This window comes from Hydra vulgaris, chromosome 12 (genome assembly GCF_038396675.1).
Source record: "Hydra vulgaris chromosome 12, alternate assembly HydraT2T_AEP".
Taxonomy (NCBI): Eukaryota; Metazoa; Cnidaria; class Hydrozoa; order Anthoathecata; family Hydridae; genus Hydra; species Hydra vulgaris.
In genome coordinates, this window is record NC_088931.1 from 40,358,225 (window position 1) to 40,380,542 (window position 22,318).

The window sequence follows — 22,318 nt, forward strand, 5'->3', positions numbered from 1 at the left end:
TACAAGCATCTTGTAAAATATCTTGCTTTTAATAAAATTTTTAATATAAACTTTAATACAAGTTGTAATATAAACTCTGATAAGAGTTTATATTAAAATAAAAGGTTTTAAAACTTATCAGCACGGTGCCTGTCATGCAGTTTGTTTTATGGCAGATTCCTTATATCACCAGGTTTTTGAAATGAATAAAAACAAAAAAAAAAATGTTTTTAAGATGTGTTTTGTAATTAGAATTTTCCATTCACCCATGTTTTTAAAGTCTAGTCTTGCTAGGCAATCTGTTTTAAATGGCTTTAGAGCTTTCAATAATGCACAAATTATACAAAAAGAATGGAACTAAAGGCAGGTAACTCACTGTTGAAGGGTATACAAGCTCATTCCTGGTACTTGTGCAAGAGGTAATTCAGCTAGAACAGTTGTTATGGTTTTAGCTGAATTATCTCTTGATTTGCAAACTAAATCATCCATTTTATAAACATCACTTCAGCATAAAGTGCCTGAAACAGATCTTATCAATTTTTAAAAGTCAACAGTTGTTGTTCTTAATGATAACATTCAAATAAAAGATTTGGTTACAAAGAAAAGTTAGTTTACTTTCATCAAACTGGATTTAGTTAGTGAGAAGGTTTGGTTTTATACCATACATACTAATGGCAACTTAAAAGATCTTGAATCATACAATAACTTTGCTTTTTTTTTTTAATCAAAAATTTAAGTTTCACAAATGATTGTGCGGAAAGTAATATCGGAATAATCCAGCAATTTCTTGGCTCATCTCAAAATGAAGAACAACAACAAAATATCCTATTAGTAGTAGGGCAACATTATGAATTATTATTTACAAATATTTCTCAAAAAGAATTAAGCCACTTAATAAATATATGTTAAAATATTAAGAAAATATTTTTGTGCAGTTTTTTTATTTTATATACCATTGTTTTTGAAGTTATAACACAAAAAACTGTTAAAAATGTGCTATTTACAATTAATCCATTTATTTAACCATAAAATATGAAAATTTACAATAATATTTATAAAACTCACATAAATAAGGTTAGGTGTCACTCATATAGTTAAAAACTAGTCAATGGAGTGACACCTGAAAAAATAACAAAAAAACAAGTAAAACACAGAAAGAATTATAAATAAGAAAAAAAAAAAAAATTAAAAAGAAAAAAAAAAAAGGAAAAAAAAAAAAAAGAAAGAAAGGAAATTAAAGCACTAATAAATATAGATGATGTTAATAATTGCAATAATAATATAATAAAAATAATAATATTAATAATAATGTGAATAAAAAAAAACAAATAGTAACTATATCATGATAAATTTACTAAAAATTATAACTAATGGTAAAAGTAATTATAGTAAAGTTTATAACTACGACAGAAATTAATAAAATAAACATAACAATTGCAAAAATTAGGACAATAACCATAAAAACTATTACTACAATTGAATCACTATCACTATCATTATAAATAATATACATAAAACCCAAACTCTACATACAGCTCTTCCTCTTAGACTTGTGCTGAAATATTTATTGAGAACTAGTAAGGGAACATAGAACAGCTTTTCACATAGCTGTATTTTAAATTCCAAAAAGGTTAAGTTCGAAAAAAATTGTAACCCATATATATATATATATATATATATATATATATATATATATATATATATATATATATATATACATATATATATATATATATATATATATATATATATATATATATATACATATATATACATATATATATATATATATATATATATATGAGAGTGTAATTTATAATTTATATATATTTACAAATATATATATAAATACAAATACATACATATATAAATATATATAATCTTGAGATTGTTTTTTACTTCAAATATTTTTTTTTCAAATATATAATAAGATTTGTTTACTTACAGTTAAGTTTCTGAAAAGTGGCGAGTCGCCAAACGGTGTATTGGCAATTGCTTTTATTTGCTGCTGTATAATTTGTTGCTGACGAAGTGCTGCTAATGTACTTTGATCTCTTCAAAAATATGATTATTATTATTATTATTATTATTATATATATATATATATATATATATATATATATATATATATATATATATATATATATATATATATATATATATATATATATAAACAAATACAAACCCTAATCAAAAAAACTATAACTGCTTTAACAAAAATCTCTGCCCATTTGTTCAATAAATTTTTAACAAGCAACATGTATTTTGACTGTGACCTCTGCTAACGATGATACCTCTCCTAATGAAAAATCCTACATTGGTATAAGTGAGACTCCATTTAAATTAAGATGATATTGAGCTTTTAAAGCAAGTATAGGAGTAAAAAGAATTTGAATCCTATAGTTAGGTGAAAAATTCTCATACACTGGAAAATTATACAATTCATCAAATCTTGTAAATTGCGTCTCATCAAAAAATAAGACTACGATGTGTTAAAATTAGACACTGGTGATTAGTAAAGATGTTTTTTCTATATTATTTACTTCAGAACTCATTTTTGTTTTTTTGTATTTTCTAACTGTTTTATAATTGTATTTTTTAACATATTTTTACTTCTTGATTTAAATATATGGCTGAGGAGTGCAGAAAAAAGCATGAAACTTACCATCAAAAAGTTTTAAAATTTTAATATGTTTTAACTATTTTATTCAAAAACAACAACAACAACAATATATATATATATATATATACATACATATATATATATATATATATATATATATATATATATATATATACACAATATAGTTCTATAGATTGTTGCATTTGGGAAGTATGGAAGAAAAAAAATGATTCTTACACCAACACATACGTCACTTTTAATTATTTGGTCTAGGAATTAATTCGTGCGGTTTGACAAGGGATTACGAAACTAGCTTATTGTCTCAGCGTTTCGTTAAGCCACGCATGCGTGCGAAGATCACTGTTATTGCGCATCATTTTCATTATAAATCATTTGATTTAAGCATAAACAACACTATTTTTAATTTAACTGATAATGTCGATTTTTGTTCCTGATAAAGTGTTTTTGCGGGGGATTCTTCTTCATTACTTTAACATGAAGAAAAGTGCTACCGAAAGTCATCGTATTTTGGTTGAAGTTTATGGTGACCATGCTCTAGCTGAGCGAACCTGTCAGAAGTGGTTTGCACGGTTTAAAAGTGGTGACTTTTGTTTGGAAGACCAAGAGCGACCAGGACAGCTAAAAAAAATTTGAAGATGCAGAATTGGCAGCATTGCTCGATCAGGATTCTTGTCAAACGCAAGAGGACCTTGCAAAATCGTTAGGAGTTGAACAATAACTAGGAGTTTATCAATAAATAAACCTTCAATTTTCAATTAAAAAGCGCATGAATTAATTCATAGACCTAATACTTTTGACTTTCATCCAGCATTTGCTGGATGAAAGTCAAAGTGCTGCTACATCGACTGACAAACAGCCTGACTCGCAACGGAGTGCTGCTATATCGACTGACAAATAGCCTGACTCACAACTGAGGGGTTGCTTGGGGCAGGCAGTCTATCGATTAATAAAAAAAAAAATTCCGGTCTTGCATTTTAATTTTTACTTTTTGTCAACAAAATACGGAAAAAACTTTCTGACAACATATAAGAGTTCTATATATATATATATATATATATATATATATATATATATATATATATATATATATATATATATATATATATATATATATATATATATATGTATATGTATGTATATACAGTATCGGCAACTAAATAATGAGTGCAACCAAATAATGCTAATTTAGTTTCTTTATATAAAAGTGCTGCATTTTTTCAATTTAGAGAAAAAACTATGTAACTGTTAAGAGACAAAAAACTTCAAGCTTTATTCATCACAAAGTTCATTATTTGTACACGAAAATTAATAAATTAATCAAAAGTATTAAAAAAAGTTGATTTCCTTCTGGACAAAACAAGCGGAACTCGACAAAATGTTCACCAAGCTGTATTTCGCTATCAATATTTGGTGGCGAATCCTTTGTTGTCAATCACAGCCTTGCATCTTCGAGGCATAGATTCGATCAGGTGATCAATGAAACTTTGTGAAATCGCTGCCCAGGCCTTTTGGATTTGTTCAAACAGTTGATCCTTATTACGAACACCTTCAAGATTAATTCTGAGGTTGATAATCTCCCACAGGTTCTCGATAGGGCTGAGATCCGGAGATTGAGGCGGCCAATCCATCACCGATAGGTGGTTGTCTTGAAACCACTGCTTGACTACTTTTGCAGTGTGTTTCGGATCGTTGTCTTGCTGAAAAACCCATTTTATTGGCATATTCCATTCAGCATGAGGTAACATAACATCTTTCAGGATATTTTTATACATGAAACGGTCCATTATTCCATCATTTCGATGTATTGGACCTAGACCGTTAGCAGAAAAACACCCTTAGACCATTACATTGCCTCCACCATGCTTCACAGTCTTATGGCAGTAATGTAAATCGAGGCGTTTTCTGGCCGGTCGACGTACACGGCAAATGCCATCGCTCCCAATGATGTTGAACTTCGATTCATCACTGAACAGGACATTTCTGCACGTTCCAGTCAATATGAGATGTAGCAAACAGGAGTCTTTTCTTCTGGTTTTTTAGTGAAATCAGCGGTTTCTTTGCAGGGCGTTGAGAAAACAATCCAGCTTTAACAGCACGTCGTCTGATTGTTTGGTCCGATACAGGCAGCTCTAATTGCTTTTGTATCTTGACTGATAATATCCAGGGATCCTTCTTGACGGATCTGACAATCATAGAATCCTCTCTAGAAGTGGTGGAACGCGGTCTTCCACCTTTGTTATCTGCTGCCAACTTCCCCGTAGAATGATATTTGGAACATTATCTTGATACGGTCCATTTTTTCACGCGATATTTATCACAAATGCTTTTTTGTGACATTCCACTTACGTAATCGCCAATAATATTCTTTCTTAGTTCCAATTCAAGACTGTCGGGAGCCATTTTTGCACTTGAAGTCATAAAAATAATAAAAATAAAGAAGCTTCTCAAGGCTTACCGTGCTACATTTACCTTGTGATGATACAATAATGTTCTGTGGAACACAACGTCTTGGTTGGATGTGGACTGTATTGATGTAATGAAACACTTGTTGTATTTCACTTCTTGTATTGATGTTCTTCGATAAAACACTTTGATAAAACTCACTTCGATAAACTGTCTTGATAATACTGACTGATTGACTTCCATATACTGACTGAATTATATGTCGATTTACATGTCTCTTATATAGTAAAATGAACCTGTGTGAACCTGTTCTGGAAAATTCTAGATGCTTCTTTTCGATGCTTCTGGAAGCTTCTGGATGCGTCTGGATGCTTCTGAATGTTTCTGGATATTTCTGGATGCTACTGGATGCTTCCAGATGCTTCTTCTGGAAACTTCTGCATGCTTTTGGAAACTTCTGGATACTTCCTTTATTTATTAAAAAAATTCCGTGACGTTGACACGAACCAGACTGAAACAAACCAAAAAAGTTGCACTTGTTTTGTCCGCTGCAAAATGGCACTTATCAACAAAATTCTGCCTGTGTGCTGTCACCTGTCAGCTGATTGCTCATGTCAAGGCATGCTATGACTCTAGACTCCTGAACTGTTTGCTGTGGTAGTATAGTTCGTTTCGTTTTTAAGACATGTAAAATTAGGAACACTTTTTAGCATTGTTCGATGTTGGTTGCAAATGTTTTGTCCAATACTGTATGTATGTATATATGCATGTATACAGCCCTCAGAATTAGGGTCAGCATTCGGCAATGCTGACGTAACTGCCAATCCAAAAGTGTTTGAGGTTGGCAAAAAATTGCCGACCTTGTTTTTATGTTTTATGGTCAAACTTTTGTTTCACTTTTTTTATTCTGTGTGATACCTGATGCTAAGCTCACACAGACTAAGGTTGGCAAATTATTGCCGCCCATATTTTTCATACTCTGGAGGGCTGTATATATATATATATATATATATATATATATATATATATATATATATATATATATATATATATATATATATATATATATATATATATATATATATATATATATTAAAATGTTCTTACATGTTAGATAAACCTCCAATTGTAGGATTACCACCTGCTAGTCCAGTAGTTGACCCTCCAAGAGAGCTGAATCCTATAAAAGCAAAACAGTCTTTAATAAAAACATGTTATCTTAATACTTTATTTCTAACTGTTTTTTTTTTGTAATAAAAATATGTAAAAAATTAAAATTACAACATTAAAAGCACAAAAAAACTGTACACAAAAAGTTACATATAAATATGTAAAAAGTATTAAATAAAAAAGAATGTGCAATAAAAAAAACTTTTAAAGAGTATGACGAACCCATTCTGATTTACCTGTATTCCCTAAACCGAATGTGTTAGTTCCAAAAAGAGAAGTTCCTGATGTTGTGGCTGCAGTCCCAAAACCTCCAAATGTAGGTTTATTACCAAACAAACCCCCAGTAGCATTATTACCAAATAAACTATTTGTTGATGTTGTGGTTGAACCAAAACCACTTGTTGCTGCACCAAAGCCACTTGTTGTTGTACCAAAACCACCAAAAGTAGGCTTTGCAGTAGAACCAAATAAACTACCTCCGGTAGAAAATGTATTACTTGTACCAAAACCAGTACTAGGTGTAGATCCAAATCCAAAGGTTGGCTTTGCAGCAGTTGATCCAAATAAACCAGTAGTCTTTAAAACAATTAATTTGTTAAAAAAAATAATTAAAATTATGAATGAAATTAATTTATTAATTTGTAAAACTCACAGCAGTTGACGCTGGTTGACCAAATGAAAAATTTGAACCAAACAATCCACCACCACTAGCTGATGTTGTAGTAGTTGTGCCAAATCCACCTCCACTAAAAAGGCTGCTTGTTTGTGTGTTACCAAACAAACCCTTAATCATAAAAACGAAAAATTAAAGAAAGCAGCATAAAAAAATTATAAAAACATTTTGAAAAATCCTTACATTAGTAAGACATTTTTTTATAAAATGTAAGCAAATTCTTTAATATTTATTTATGAGTTATAAATTTCCTTTGGTTGCTTAATTTTATCAGATCTTAAGGTTTATACTTTTGGATTAAATGTATTTAAAACACACAAAAGCAAAACGTGAAAACTAACAGTAGAACTTGTTCCAAATCCACCAAAGCCGCTTGCTGTTGTAGTTGTTGTTGTTCCAAATAAAGATTGCGTCGTTTTAGCTCCAAACAAGCTAGTACCAGTTTGACCAAACAGTCCACCAGAAGTTGTATTCGATGCTCCAAAACCTATGAAGAGTCAATGAATAATTTTATACATTGAATTGTTTATTTATTATAATGCACTTTTTACTATCATACTTTGATAATACCTCCAAAAACACTAGGTTTTGAAACTGTAGAGTTACCAAATAAAGAAGTTCCGGCTGCATTGCTTGTTGCTCCAAATAAACCTGTACTACCCAAAGAACCAAATCCTGTAGAAGTTGAGCCACCTTTTCTATTTGCATCATAGTCTTCTAGTCGCAACTCCTTTTAAAAAAATGTATGAATTTTAATAATTACAACCAAAAATTCTCAAAAATGAACCATAACTGTAAATATTAAATAAAAATAATTATAATTAATTGAAATATTTCAGATTGTTCATTTAATGTTATTTTTAATAACAACTTACTATACTATCAAGAACTTATAAAAAATTAAGGAGATAAACATTAGAACAATGAAAATTAAAGAGATTAATAGTAAGATGATAAAAACTAAAGAGATAAAAAGTAAGATAATAAAAATTAAGGAGATAAACAGTAAGACAATAAAAACTAAAAAGATAAACAGTAAGATAAAATTGTATTCGAATCAATTCTTATATTATTATAAATACTATTTTAAAAACTAGTGTTAAGCAAAAAAAAAAATTTCAGATAAACCCATACTTAATAACATATATAATGTAAAATATGTAAAAATATAAAAATGATAAACAACCTCAACAGATTTATCTTTGTATGCCTCCATTACTGTAATACATTGGTTTTGTGTTTTAACATTCATTGTCATTCCATTCTTCACAACTTGTTCAGTGCCTGCAACTGGCTATATAAAAAATGATAAATTTAGAAGAATTGAAAAAAGAAAAAGAAAAAGTAATTTAAGAGAGTTTAAACTATTTTTTAATACAGTACAATTAAAAAATAATTAACAAAAATGTCATAAATATTTTAACTATAGTCAAAAAAAAGGGTTTGTAATAAGTTAAATAGAGATTAAACTTTGCTTTTTTTTTTTTTTTTTAAACATCTTCGCTTCCAACAAGGCTGCAAGCAGCCACTAATTAAAGTTGGAAGTTACTGTAAGAGAAAAGATGAAGATTGTAGAGCAAGATAACAATTGACGGACGATTTAAAAGATTGCAAATTATATGAATCAGGAAAGCAAGATGAAAGAAAGAAAGATGTTCGAGGAAAAAAACTAGACGAATAAGCGTTTTTGGAGCACTTAGGAACAGTCACAGAAAAAGGATGACACTTAATTGAATGACGAGTAACACGAGAATGAATTTTAGTAGATGGCACAAGAGACGCTAGCTCTTTAGAGCAGTGCCCATTATAGTATTTGTAGAAAAGAGAAAGAGAAGCAACATTACGACGATGTGATAATGGTTAGAGGTTGGCTGCAAGAGCAGGTCCAGCTATGTTTACAATGCGTTTTTGCACCTTGTCTAAAAGAGAAAGGGCATCATTAGAAGATCCGCCCCAGTTATGGCAACAGTATTCCATACAAGGCCGGATTTGAGATTTATAGAGATAGAGAATAGAATCCGAAGTAAGAAAGTGATGAGCTCGATAAAGAGATGCAACCTTAGCAGATGCTAATTTTGCAACTGATTTGATGTATGGTTTCCAGGAAAGATTGGAAGTAAGAGTTAATCCTAGAAGATGAAGAGTAGATGACTCATCGAGTACATCACCGTTCATAAATAACGGAAGATCTAAATTATTGCGATAACAATTGGCTGAAAAAAATTGAGTTTTATCTGAATTAAAGTTCACCAGCCACTGTGAGCCCCATGCTGTAGCAGAAGTGAGATCCTTTTCAAGCTCAAATGCCCCCTCCAAGCAATCAGAGGGTGTTGGTTTCTTATCACGACAAGAAAAAATGGTATAATCATCTGCAAACAATGCCACCTTAGATGTGAGAATATCTGGAAGATCGTTAATGTAAATTAAAAAAAGTATAGAGCCAAGGATAGAACCTTGAGGAATCCCTGAAGTTACAGAATAAGAAGAAGAGTGTTGTCCATCGCTTTAAATGTTTAATATTATTTATATTAAGTACTTGTGATATGAAACATGAAACACAAATATGTAAAAAAAATATATCAACTAAAAATAAGCTAACTGTAAGGTAAAGTTCAAGCTTATAAGTACAAGTGTTTTGTTTAAGAAATGATAAAAACACATAATTTGTTTAATAAAATGTCAAAGTATAAAAGATTGAGTGTGCTAATTTTATCCTGATTTATTTGTTAATATTTAGCATGATTTTGAAAAAGCTGCAAATAGCCTATGTAAATATGTAAGAAACATAAATCTAATGCGGTAAGCATAATGCAGTAGAGCGCTTCATAAGCGAATTTCTGATTTCCTTGCCACGCCTCTGGTAGTGCAGCATGTAACACATAAGGTATTATTTGTGGCATTATTTTTCAAGGCTCATATTTTGGGGTTAAAGGATTAAAGTAACAGCAACATAAACTTTAGTGGCCCCTCAGCCTAAAGAAGGTAAATAAAGTATTATATATATATATATATATATATATATATATATATATATATATATATATATATATATATATATATATATATATATATATATATATATATATATATATATATATATATATATATATATATCAGCCCTCAGAATTAGGAAAAATAAGTTGGTAATAATTTGCCAACCTTAATCTGTGTGAGATTGGCATCAGATCGTCAGAGAAAATATAAAACAAAGGTTTGACCATAAAACATAGAAATGAGGTCAGCAATTTTTTGCCGACCTCAAACAGTTCTAGGTCGGCAGTTAGGTCAGCATTGCCGAATTGCTGGCAATGCTGACCTAACTGCCGAAATTGCTGACCCTAATTCCGAGGGTTGATATATACATATAAATATATAAATATATATATATATATATATATATATATATATATATATATATATATATATATATATATATATATATATATATATATATATATATATATATATATATATACAGACCTCAGCTCTAGCCCACACTCCCCATAAAACAGTTTATGGGAGCAATTCATAGCTCTTGCAAAATATTTTTTTTCCCTCTCAAAAGTTTAATTATCTCAAAAGTTTAATTGTAACTAAAATGAAAAACGCAAAGTCAAAAAAATTTAACACAGAAAATTTGTATTGGCACCATAGAAATACTAAAAAACTTTCATATGTTTAACTCTGCTCCATAAACCTTTGCTTATATTTGCTTCTGTTCTGACCCGTTGCATCCCCATTTAATGACAATGCATATTTAACTTAATGTAAATGTAATTTCTTGTTCTTTTCTTAAATTTGATTAAAACAAGAGTATGAGGTCAATCAGAGTTTGCAGAGGTTTTTTTTCAGATGCTTCTGTTATCATAACCTCTTGAAGATAAAATAACAGCTTGGCCTCTTTATCTCAGTGGTACTAAGGATATAGCTGGCAAGGACATAGCTAGCAATTTAGGCTATAAGGTTGTTTGCAAAACATTGATATTGTCGAGTGAAAAGATTAGCATCAATTATTTGTGCAAACACTTTTTCTGCCTTCAAGGATGCTGGTTGCTTTAGGAAATAACTCTTGCATCTATTGATATTTTTGTGATATCCTTTTGGGAAGTATATGGCAGACTTTGAAATATAGGATCAGTAAACTCGGAGTTTTTTTTTATACAAGTAAAGTAGATATCCATAAAGCGCTGACAATGTCTTCCTGTTTTTGTCCATTTTGAGAATGAATTCAAAGTAATTGTATACTAATTAAGATAGAAGAAAACGATTAAATATCTAAGAAAACATTCAAATGCACTGGAGTGCCAATAAATTAAAGAATTAATAGATTTCTGAGCAAAAATGGTTAAACCATAAAAACTTTAGCGCACCAAAAACTAAAACTAACCTTTATTTATGAAATTTAATGTTGAATAATGATGATATAATTAATAATGACTTTAGCAAACAATCTTATGAGCTGTAGAGTTTACTATTTTTAATTTTAATACACAGTTTGATGAGTGGTAGAGTTGACATTTTGATGAGCGGTAAAGTTGACAGTTTGATGAGCAGTAGAGTTGACAGTATGATGAGTTTGATGAAAGTTGTTAATTTCAACGAAAAAATCTAGTGTAACAACTTTTTTGTTTTAATATATTTTTCTTTGTCATGATTTTTTTTTTTATTTATTTATATTTCATGTATATTTTACTTTTATTTATATTTATGCTTATTTAATTTATATTTATATTATATCTATATGATATTTTTATTTCTATATTATATAGTAGCAAACTCTAAACTTTCTATATTTTATTTTTATTTATATTACATGTATATTATACTTTTATTTATATTTATGTTTATTTAATTTATATTATATCTATATGATATTTTTATTTCTATATTATATAGTAGCAAACTCTAAATCTTAGAAAGCAACCTAAAACACTGAGCTGCCAATAAGTTTTTTCTACACCTACAACTAAAACACTGAGCTGCCAATAAGTTTTTTCTACACCTACAACTAAAACACTGAGCTGCCAATAAGTTTTTTCTACACCTACAACTAAAACACTGAGCTGCCAATAAGTTTTTTCTACACCTACAACTAAAACACTGAGCTGCCAATAAGTTTTTTCTACACCTACAACTAAAACACTGAGCTGCCAATAAGTTTTTTCTACACCTACAACTAAAACACTGAGCTGCCAATAAGTTTTTTCTACACCTACAACTAAAACACTGAGCTGCCAATAAGTTTTTTCTACACCTACAACTAAAACACTGAGCTGCCAATAAGTTTTTTCTACACCTACAACTAAAACACTGAGCTGCCAATAAGTTTTTTCTACACCTACAACTAAAACACTGAGCTGCCAATAAGTTTTTTCTACACCTACAACTAAAACACTGAGCTGCCAATAAGTTTTTTCTACACCTACAACTAAAACACTGAGCTGCCAATAAGTTTTTTCTACACCTACAACTAAAACACTGAGCTGCCAATAAGTTTTTTCTACACCTACAACTAAAACACTGAGCTGCCAATAAGTTTTTTCTACACCTACAACTAAAACACTGAGCTGCCAATAAGTTTTTTCTACACCTACAACTAAAACACTGAGCTGCCAATAAGTTTTTTCTACACCTACAACTAAAACACTGAGCTGCCAATAAGTTTTTTCTACACCTACAACTAAAACACTGAGCTGCCAATAAGTTTTTTCTACACCTACAACCTAAAACAATTAGCTGTCAATATTTGGAGAAGGTAAAAAACACCAAATGTTTACTAACTATTTAATGATTATAATACTTTATGTTCATTATAAGTTTTTAAATATTTTAAATTTAAAAGTAAATATTGTATTACCACAAACTTTACAGTTGTTCCAGTGGTCTGTTGTGCTCCAAATACTAAACAATTGTTAGAAATATTTATAGGAACAGAAAGTTAAAACAATATAAAATAGAGATATTAAAATTTAAAAATGAAATTTTAAAAACATCTTAATAAATTATGACAAGAACCAAAATACCAAATGCATAAAGCAGTAACCTGACATGCATATAATATCTTATTTTGATAATTTGACCACAGAGTTATAAACGTTTTAAACATATAATCTGTTTTGTTGAGAATTATGCAACAAATCTACGAATGTAACGAATCTGGAAATCATATTTTTACAATATCACATGTGGTTCATATCACACTTTATTTATGTATTAAATGAAATAGCATGCTATATATCCCACTTGATAAAATTATTTTGAATTTTGATTAAAATTAATTTTGGATATTCACTGTGAACCACAGCAACTGCCATGTTTGAAATCTCCCCACATCAGATTTTATTTTATATATACTTAGAAGGGGTGTTCATAAAAATAAAATTTTCAAATCACGAATACACAAAAAATATTTTGTAAAGTTTTTTTTTCTAATGTGATCATAATGGTCTCAAGTTTTTTTTTAGATTGTTGTGTATCCTAGTTTTTTCATAATTATTGTTTAAACTAAATAAAGATTTGGCAAAAAAATATTTTTGCACAAATACGCAAAAAAAGAATTTTGCACAAATACGCAAAAAAATACTGTTGTTTTAAACAACAATTATATAAAAACCAGGATACACAACAATCTAAAAAAAAAAATTTGGACCATTATAATCACATTAGAAAAAAATATTGAGATTTACCTTGCGCTCAAAGCCAAATAATTTAGGAACAATTTAGGCCATTTTTCGGGGTATTTTGCCGCTTGAGTACAAGGTAAATGTCAATATTTTTAGAATTCTTATTTTGGAATCATATATTTTTTATAATTGCTCCGAATTTGGCTTCTTGTGTATTCGCGTTTTGAAAATTTTACTTTTTTGAACACCCCTAACTTAGTTACATATAGGATAATAATTGATTACTTAAAACCTTCAATGGAGTGAAAAAATGTATGAAAATCAAAAAATTAAATTAATAATTTTTAGTTATATAAATTATCTGCCATTTTCGACAAAATTACTTTAATTTGTTGGTGTTTTTTGTTTTTAAACATTTTCTAGTGCGCAACAACTTAAAGTCTGGCTTAGACAGGAATAGTGTGCGATCGAGCGGTATTAATGACCACACAAATGATTTGATTATTTAACAACTTGACCACAACTGTTTAGATGATTTTTAAACATATTAGAAATGCGCTGAAAAAAGAAACCCAAGCTAAACTTAAACTAGGAAGAAAATTTACAGAAAAAAAAAAAAAAGAAATGAAAAAAGAAATTTCTTATGAAAAAGAAAATATATAAGCACTCAAATAAAACTAAAAAAACTTGAAGCAAAAATTACTTTTTGTTACGTTTTTAATTGCATTTAAAATAAATTACTTAACAATTTATCTTTTAAAAAGTTTTATTAAAGTTATGCAAAACGCTTTTGCAAATTACTTCTAATGATTGTTTTTAATGAATGAACAAATTTTATTTAAATTACAAAAAAGTGTTATATATAAATTATTTTTAAATTGTATAAACATTTATTTCTTCCAAAAAGTTGCAAAGAAAAATGATTAAAAAAATAGTCTATTTAAAATATTTTTAATCATTTCATGCTTTAATTAGTTCAAGTTAAAAAAGTTTTAAACAATTATTCTTTTTAAAAATAGAAACAAAAAAAATTAAGCAATTGTAACGGAAGATTTAATTCAACTAATTCATAATATTATTCATAGTATTTAAAAAAATTATCTTTCAAAATATAACATTATTTGTTAATTTACACAAAATATATATTTTTTTAAACAATCACTATAATTACTTTTTTATTTTATTTAAAGCCTTAGCGTCAAATAAAAACTTCATAAAAGATCAATAATTAAAAGTTTTTTATAACATAACAATTTTTTTATAGCATTTAAATTGCTAAAACATCAAAACAGCCGTGGTCAAATTGTAAAGAAAAAATATTATAAGCGTGGTCAGTTACAGCGTGCAATCGCACATCATTCCTGTCTAAGGCTGAAAGAGTGATTAAATGGAGGTCAACAATACATGTGCTGTTTGTTTTAAAATCTTTGGTCAAAAGTTAGCAAAGCTTCATAAAATAACTAAAGCTATCGAAGAAAAAATAAAAACTTTCATTTGGGATAGCCATGATCAGAATTTAGTTAACCATCCTAAAGATATTTGTAGCAATTGTTATAAAAACCTTTATTGTTTAGAAAAATGATAAAAAATACCTTAATAAGTGGCTGAAGGAAATTTCTCAGGTGAATGAGTTAATAAAATAAATTAAAAATTATATTTATGACTAAGTGTTTAATTACCTCAATTTGTTTTGTTTCTTAAAAAATTTTTAAAAGAAAAGAACTGTCTCAATGAACCTTTATAAATTTGAAAGAAAAATTATTTAGGCAGCTTATTTTAGCATTTCAAATGCTTTCTAAATATAATGTTGTATTTTTATATTACTAGAATGTGTTGCTTCAAGTATCCTAAAAACTAAAATGGAAAATGCAAATATTTTTAGAGGTGAAAAATTTACAATTCTTACTCATAGGAAACCATCGACTATTGTAGTGCAAGTGTAAATCAAGTGTCTTTTAGAAGAATTATGGAGCCTATAAAATGTTTAAAACTATCCCAGTGTAAAACCAAATTACAACTGTAATTTGGTTTTACACTGGGATAGTTTTAAACATTTTATAGGCTCCATAATTCAAAGTCTGGTAACTGAAACTGGTAATGTAAAAAATTAATGGTTTATATTAAGAATGAACTTATACATGTTGTAATCACTAAAAGAAATATCTCTCTTTCTGAACAAGCAGGTGAATCTGTTCATTATGAGTATGAAAAAACATGGATTAAGTATAGGAGACAACAAAAGCACTTTGATTATGCTAAGGGATTGAAGTCAGGTGTTGTTGAATTTTCAACATTTAATAAATAGTTAACATGTTTATTATTTAAGTTAATATATTGTTGATCCACAACTGTGTCAAAACTGTTTGTTTCTAAAGTATTTTATTTAGCATGAAAAATACTGTAGTAAGTACAGAGTAAAATTAAGTGATAAATTTTGTTTTTCCTTAAAATTATGTGAAATATATCAACTTCAATAATATTGCCCATATACCAACCCTCCCCTTTTAATCTAAAGCCAAAATATGTAAAAATTTATTTTAACCATTTCTATGGAGGTACTCAATATCCTTACTTAATTTAACTACTGTGTTATTTCTTAAAAACAAAAAATTAGGTGTGGGGAGACATTAATTTTGGCTGTCACTGTGGTTCACAGCGTATTGAACTTATCTAAAGTCTATTAAGTGAAATGCTTAAATAAATTGAAAAATATTTATATACCATTTTTATAGTTTTATTTTTGCAAATTTAGCTTTAATTTTCTCATTCGTTAAGATTTTGTTTCTTTTTTCATTTAATGGTTATTATTTTTTCTTTATTTTAGTTTTGTGTTCTTAGAGCATTTTTTAGAGCATGAAAACACACAAGTTTTCAGAACATGCAAAGAGCACTGGGCAATTAGTCAACACAAAATGTTAAGTGTGGTCAGGAAAGGGGTGTGACCACACATGTCAGCAAAAGACTGATATAATGTTTTTTGTAACAGAATTATTCAGAATGCATTGAATTATACAGAGGTGCATGAGATGAGAAGTGTAGAATAAAACAACCTTTTTTTTTAGACACAACAAAAATTGTATTTATTACAATTAAAATTCATATATGTATATATAAATTAGTAGATAATTAAAAAAAATTCTTCTTCATTAGTTAATTTAATCAAAATTATACTACTAAACATTGCTATTGCATAACTGAGTAGTCAAACATGTCAAACCATTTAAGGTTCACCTTAAATCATTCAAGGTTCATCAATATCAAATATAATTTATTCTCATTGAAAGACTATAAACATACAAATCCATTGATTTAAAAAATAAAAATTACATAATAGTATTGTTTAATTTAATAAACAACTTGAATCGTAAATAAGATGTATATTAATAAATCATTTTACAAATTTATATTTTTTATGCAAATTATAAACTTTACCTGAAGTACCCGAAGCACCAAATAACCCTGTTGATGATGTTGCACCAAATGGATTGGTAGTTGCAGCTGATGTCCCGAAACCTCAATAAAGATAATATTATACAATATTTTATAGAATGTTTAAAAAAAAAGAAAACCAGGGGAAAAATCACTTATAACATATAGGGATGTATGAGAAATTTGGTTTAAAATCAAATTTGAGTTAAGTTTAAATTTATTTTAAAAATTTTAAAAATTAAAAATGAAAATTTGTTTGAGCTTTAAATAGTTTATGTGTGTAGAAAGGTTCTTCATTGATACTAATGCTTTTCATCTTATTTTGCTTTTTTTTTTTTCATTTTGAGGCCAATGCTTTTATATTGAATGTTTATAGTGCTACCATATAGTTTCTTAAATTTTTTAACAACCACTTGGTTAACCTAGACCTAGGTTTATATTTTCATTTATAACTACACAGTGGTATATTTAGACACGGGTGTCAAGCAGTCTTAACTGTATTTTTAATCTATATTATATTAGTTGTACTTAACACCACAATATTGAGATTTGGAGTTATAATATTGGATTTTGTAAATTCAAGCCTAAGATTAAAGATTAAGCCAAAACTTGTATAACAAACCTAAACATAAGATCTAAGATCAAGCCAAAGCTCTCTCAAGATCTGAACTGAAATTAATATTTAAAGAACTCAGGCATCCTTCTATCAAACTTATATCTTTATTCTTATATATCAAACATCTATATAAGAGTGAAGATTATAAGGATGTAGTAAGTATATAAGTTTGATACATCCTTATCTCAAACTTATATACTTACTACATCCCACCTATGTACTGCATCTTTGCAAACTTATCATTTTGCTTTACTTTATAATAAACTTATAAATTTACTTTACTTTATAATAAACAAATAAATTTTAATTACTATCATTGTTATAAAGATATGTTCTGGAATGTTGCTTAGCAACACAACTTAAATATAACTTTTTTTTAAATTAAACTTTATTCTATTTAAATTCTGTTTTAATACAGTTTTTAAATTAAAATCTGTTCTACAGGTTTTTAAATTCAAAAGTGTTAAAAAAATTAAGAAAATATCCTACCAAATGCAGTATTTGTTGCTCCAAATGCATTACTTGTTTGAGGTGCTTGAAACAAACTTGTGCCTCCACCAACATTAGAACCAAACAAACCTCCACTTGTGTTGGTAGTGCCAAAACCTCCGAAACCTTTAAATAGTAGAAACCTTATTAATAAGGAAAAATTTTTATTGTTAAAATTTAAAGCCTTGTGTAGTTTGAACAGTTTTTAATAATATTGTTTTCTTATTTATCTATGACATGGAAGAATTGAAGTAATTTTTTACAATCATAAGCCCTTTTTGGAATAAGCAAGTTTTAATATTTGCATATTAAAACTGTTTATTCCAAAAGTTTGTTGTTTGTAAGATGTAGTATTTTTCATGGAAACTCTCAATAAGATTTTTAAATCCTTTAAATACCAGGCTTATGTATTTAAAGTTATGGTTGTTAACAAGAAAAAAGTTGTTTTCATTGCAATTCCTAAAGAACTTTTTAAATTTAGTTACTTTAAGAAACTAATTAAAAGATTATTGAAGCAAATGTTAGGAAAGAAAAAAGAAATAAAAGTGACTAAATGGAATATGGTTATTTTTTTGTGCTTGAAAAAAACTTCCATCAATGGTTAACCTACTTTTGTACATACATTGACCGACTAAAATATGCAAAACATGTAGGAAGTGTACATACATCAACTCAGGATTTGAGTAAAAGCAGGTAATTTTAATACTAACCCTAACCTTTTCCTCAATATAAATAAACTTCCAGCATGTTCTGCCTAGTCAGTCTAAAGTTATTTTCTATTTAAACTCTTCTACCGCTTCTAGATGTGTTCTCCTGAACTCTCTTCATAACTTTCTAAACTATTTTAACAAGTTAAAGTTAAAACTTTAACTGAATCTTGATTGGCTGACAGAAAATAGTTCCAATCATTTTTTAAAACTTTGGAGATCACCCTGATCTACCTAACTATCACCTAATCAGTCTTAATGTCATTATAGAAGAGGGTAGTGCCATTACAACTTTGCCGACTAAAAAAAAGTCCTTGATTTTTGAAATTTGCTGACTGCATAGTCAACATTTGCCGACTGACTTGTCTAAAGGAGCAGCTTTTGTTATGCTTTGCTTAGCAACAAGGTTAAACTATTTATACAGGTTTTGGGCATCTCTAAGTTTTTAAAGTTTTTCAGCACCTTTTAAAAGCAACAATTGATCATTTTACACAACTAATATAAAACAGAAAAGAAAAAAAATACAAAAAAACTTTTCTTCAGCGTAAATTAATTAAAGTTTCTTAAAATTAAGTATTTAGAAGCATGTTTAATTCATTTAGAGCAGAATATAATCTACCAATCTGCAAAATGCTTGGTGGAGAACAATACATCTACCATTATTTTAATTTAAACAAATTTTTGGACATCTGTGTAAGTTCTTTAAGTTTTTTAACACCTTGTAAAAAGCAACAACTGATATCATCATACATAATATCAACTAATATAAAACAGCTAGGAAATATGGATAGAAAAATAACAATGTTTTTTTCAATGTAAATGAATTAATTAAAGTTGCTAAAAATCAGGCTTGTTTAATTCATAGGTGATATGTTTAGGGAGCTTCTACCAAAAATATTCTAGTAAGCAACAACTATGTAAGATGGATGGAGTAGTATTACTCATGATCCAACTATTGATTAAATTGCATATTAAATTCAAAATTTATGCATAACTGATTCTGCATTAACTAACTAATTAACTAGTATAGCATTGAACTTTTTTTTAAGGTCATTAAAAATTTTAAGGAAAGGTACAACAAAGAAGTATTTGCAATGGGAAAAATTAAAAGTTTGAGAAAATGAAAATGAGAAAGTTTATCAAAAAAAAAAATTCAAATGTTTTAACATTTGAATATGCGAAAACAAATGTTTTCTACACATTGTTTAAATCTTTTATAAAAAAAGTAACATACCCAGATATCATTACAGTGCAATAAGGTGCAAAAAAAATATTGCATCAACTGCACATAAAAATTGTTTTATTTGTAGCTTAAACATTTATTTGTGGTTTATCCATTTTGTGGTTTATCTATTTTGTGGTTTATCTATTTTGTGGTTTATCCATTTTGTGGTTTATCTATTTTGTGGTTTATCTATTTTGTGGTTTATCTATTTTGTGGTTTAACTTTTTTGTGGTTTAACTGTTTTGTGGTTTATCTGTTGTGTGGTTTATCTATTTTGTGGTTTAACTGTTTTCTGGTTTAACTGTTTTGTGGTTTATCTATTGTGTGGTTTATCTATTTTGTGGTTTTACTGTTTTCTGGTTTATCTATTGTGTGGTTTATCTATTGTGTGGTTTATCTATTTTGTGGTTTAACTGTTTTCTGGTTTAACTGTTTTCTGGTTTATCTATTGTGTGGGTTATCTATTTTGCAGTTTAACTGTTTTGTAGTTTATCTATTTTGTGGTTTATCTGTTTTGTGGTTTATCTATTTTGTGGTTTATCCTTATTTTGTTTTAACTTTAAATATGAAAAGTTTAAGATTAACAATAAATTTTTTTTTTAAAGAAATGATTGAATGAGAAAAGATATGGTTGAGTGAGAAAAGGTATGGTTGAATGAGAAAAGAGAGCATATACCTCAGCTACCAAATGATACACGTTAAAATTCTTAAACTGACTGTATAGAAACATACATAAAAAACTACCCAATTTATGCAGAAATTGTAGATAATAAAATTACAATCAAGAAGTATATTCAAAAAGGAGTAAACAATCTTCAAACCTAACTCAAAATATTTGGTGCTGTTTTAGTATTTTAAAGATTTTTTTTCTGAACTAATTTTTTGCTGGTTACTATTTTGTAACCAGTAAAACAAAAAAATAATTCAGAAAAAGTTGTCTGAAAGATTTTGCAAATTTGTTTTTAAACCTTAAACCAATTTAAAAAATATTTCTATCAGTTGTGTCTATAAGCAACCAGGGTTGAAACTTGACTGGGCCGAGGCTGGATTTGATGAAATATAGCCGGGGCCAGGTTTGTGACCAGGGCTGCATAAACATTTATACACCCTAAAGTGTATATATATGCATGTATAAACATCATTATGATCATCATAATCATCATTATCATCATCTTCATCATGATCTTTAAGATCATCTCATCATCATCATCATCATCATCATCATTATCATCATCATCATCATCATCATCATCATCATCAGGCTTTAGCCTTCTCCTTTTATGCTGTTTCTCTAATATGAACTGGATAATATCTGGAGCATTTTCGTTCCTTAACTAAAGCTCATTCATACAATATGTAACACATTCTCTTCAAGTTTTCTTACTTCTACCACTATCATTTTCTCATGAAGCTGCTACGTCTCTACGTGCTGGTACCTAAATCACTTTAGTCTTCTCTAACAAACGTTATTTGAAATAACATTTTTTTAAATGTCTTTTTATTATTGCAAGAAGCCAATGTAAAAGGTCCTGTCCAATGTTAAGCTCTGTTATTTTCAGTTTACTAAATCTTGTATCTCATTTCAGATGTAAGGTTCTAGATACTTTTATAAAGTCTTCAACAGTGCCATTAACTAAAGTAAGTCTAACATTTTATCTCTAATTCAAGGGTCTGATCTTTTTACTTCTCCCCAGAATAAAGCAGAGTTATTTGCAAAAAAATCTTACTCTAATTTGACTTTTGAATATAATGGTCATACTCTTCCTGTCAGTTAAACAGATTAACCCATTGTTAAACATCCAAATCACTCTGGCTCCCTATGCTAAAGTTAATTTTCAATTAAACACATCTATAGTTTGTGCTTCAGACAAGATTCTTGTCATAGTCTTAAAAAAAAAGTTCTCCAGAACTCTAAGTGCTAAATAAGTGGTTCCAATTAGACTTCACTTTAAAGTTTTTGAGATTATTAAGTCATTTCTTTCTAACTGCAGTATTAAAGTTATTCTTGTAGGCCTACACTCTTCTTCATTTCGAGTAACTTTAGGGGTACCACAAGGTTCTATCCTTGCTTCTGTATTGTTTCTTATCTACAATAACAATCTTAATGAAAATTTTAAATCTAAAGTGGCTCTATTTGCTGATGACTCAACTATATACTCTTATCTTGACAAAAAAGTCTTTACTTTTTGATTGCTTAGAACAAGCAGACAAAGACAAAAAGCACATTGTAAATGTAATTAGACCTGCTTTATCTGCCAAGCTTTAGCCACTCTCCTATTGTTGTAAGGTTGCATTTATTTATTTTTTTACAAATATTATCATGGTCAATGCTCAAATGAGCTATTATCTCTATAACGATA

General features: G+C 28.3%; 1 protein-coding gene across 2 annotated transcripts in view; it reads right to left on the reverse strand.

Moving 5' to 3' along the window:
* The window catches only part of LOC100207789 (nuclear pore complex protein Nup98-Nup96), a 77,602-nt gene that overhangs the window by 34,789 nt on the left and 20,495 nt on the right, over window positions 1–22,318 (reverse strand). Inside the window, exons 3-12 of one of the 2 annotated variants that reach the window (XM_065813230.1) lie at window positions 18,027–18,152; window positions 16,925–17,005; window positions 12,727–12,770; window positions 8,056–8,163; window positions 7,476–7,599; window positions 7,211–7,356; window positions 6,849–6,980; window positions 6,433–6,772; window positions 6,134–6,206; window positions 1,925–2,033 (exon numbers count right to left, since the gene is read on the reverse strand). In XM_065813230.1, coding sequence (XP_065669302.1) covers window positions 1,925–2,033; window positions 6,134–6,206; window positions 6,433–6,772; window positions 6,849–6,980; window positions 7,211–7,356; window positions 7,476–7,599; window positions 8,056–8,163; window positions 12,727–12,770; window positions 16,925–17,005; window positions 18,027–18,152 — 1,283 coding nt within the window. Of the gene's footprint in view, window positions 1–1,924; window positions 2,034–6,133; window positions 6,207–6,432; window positions 6,773–6,848; window positions 6,981–7,210; window positions 7,357–7,439; window positions 7,600–8,055; window positions 8,164–12,726; window positions 12,771–16,924; window positions 17,006–18,026; window positions 18,153–22,318 lie in introns of both variants that reach the window. The other variant, XM_065813229.1, reaches the window with a different exon arrangement.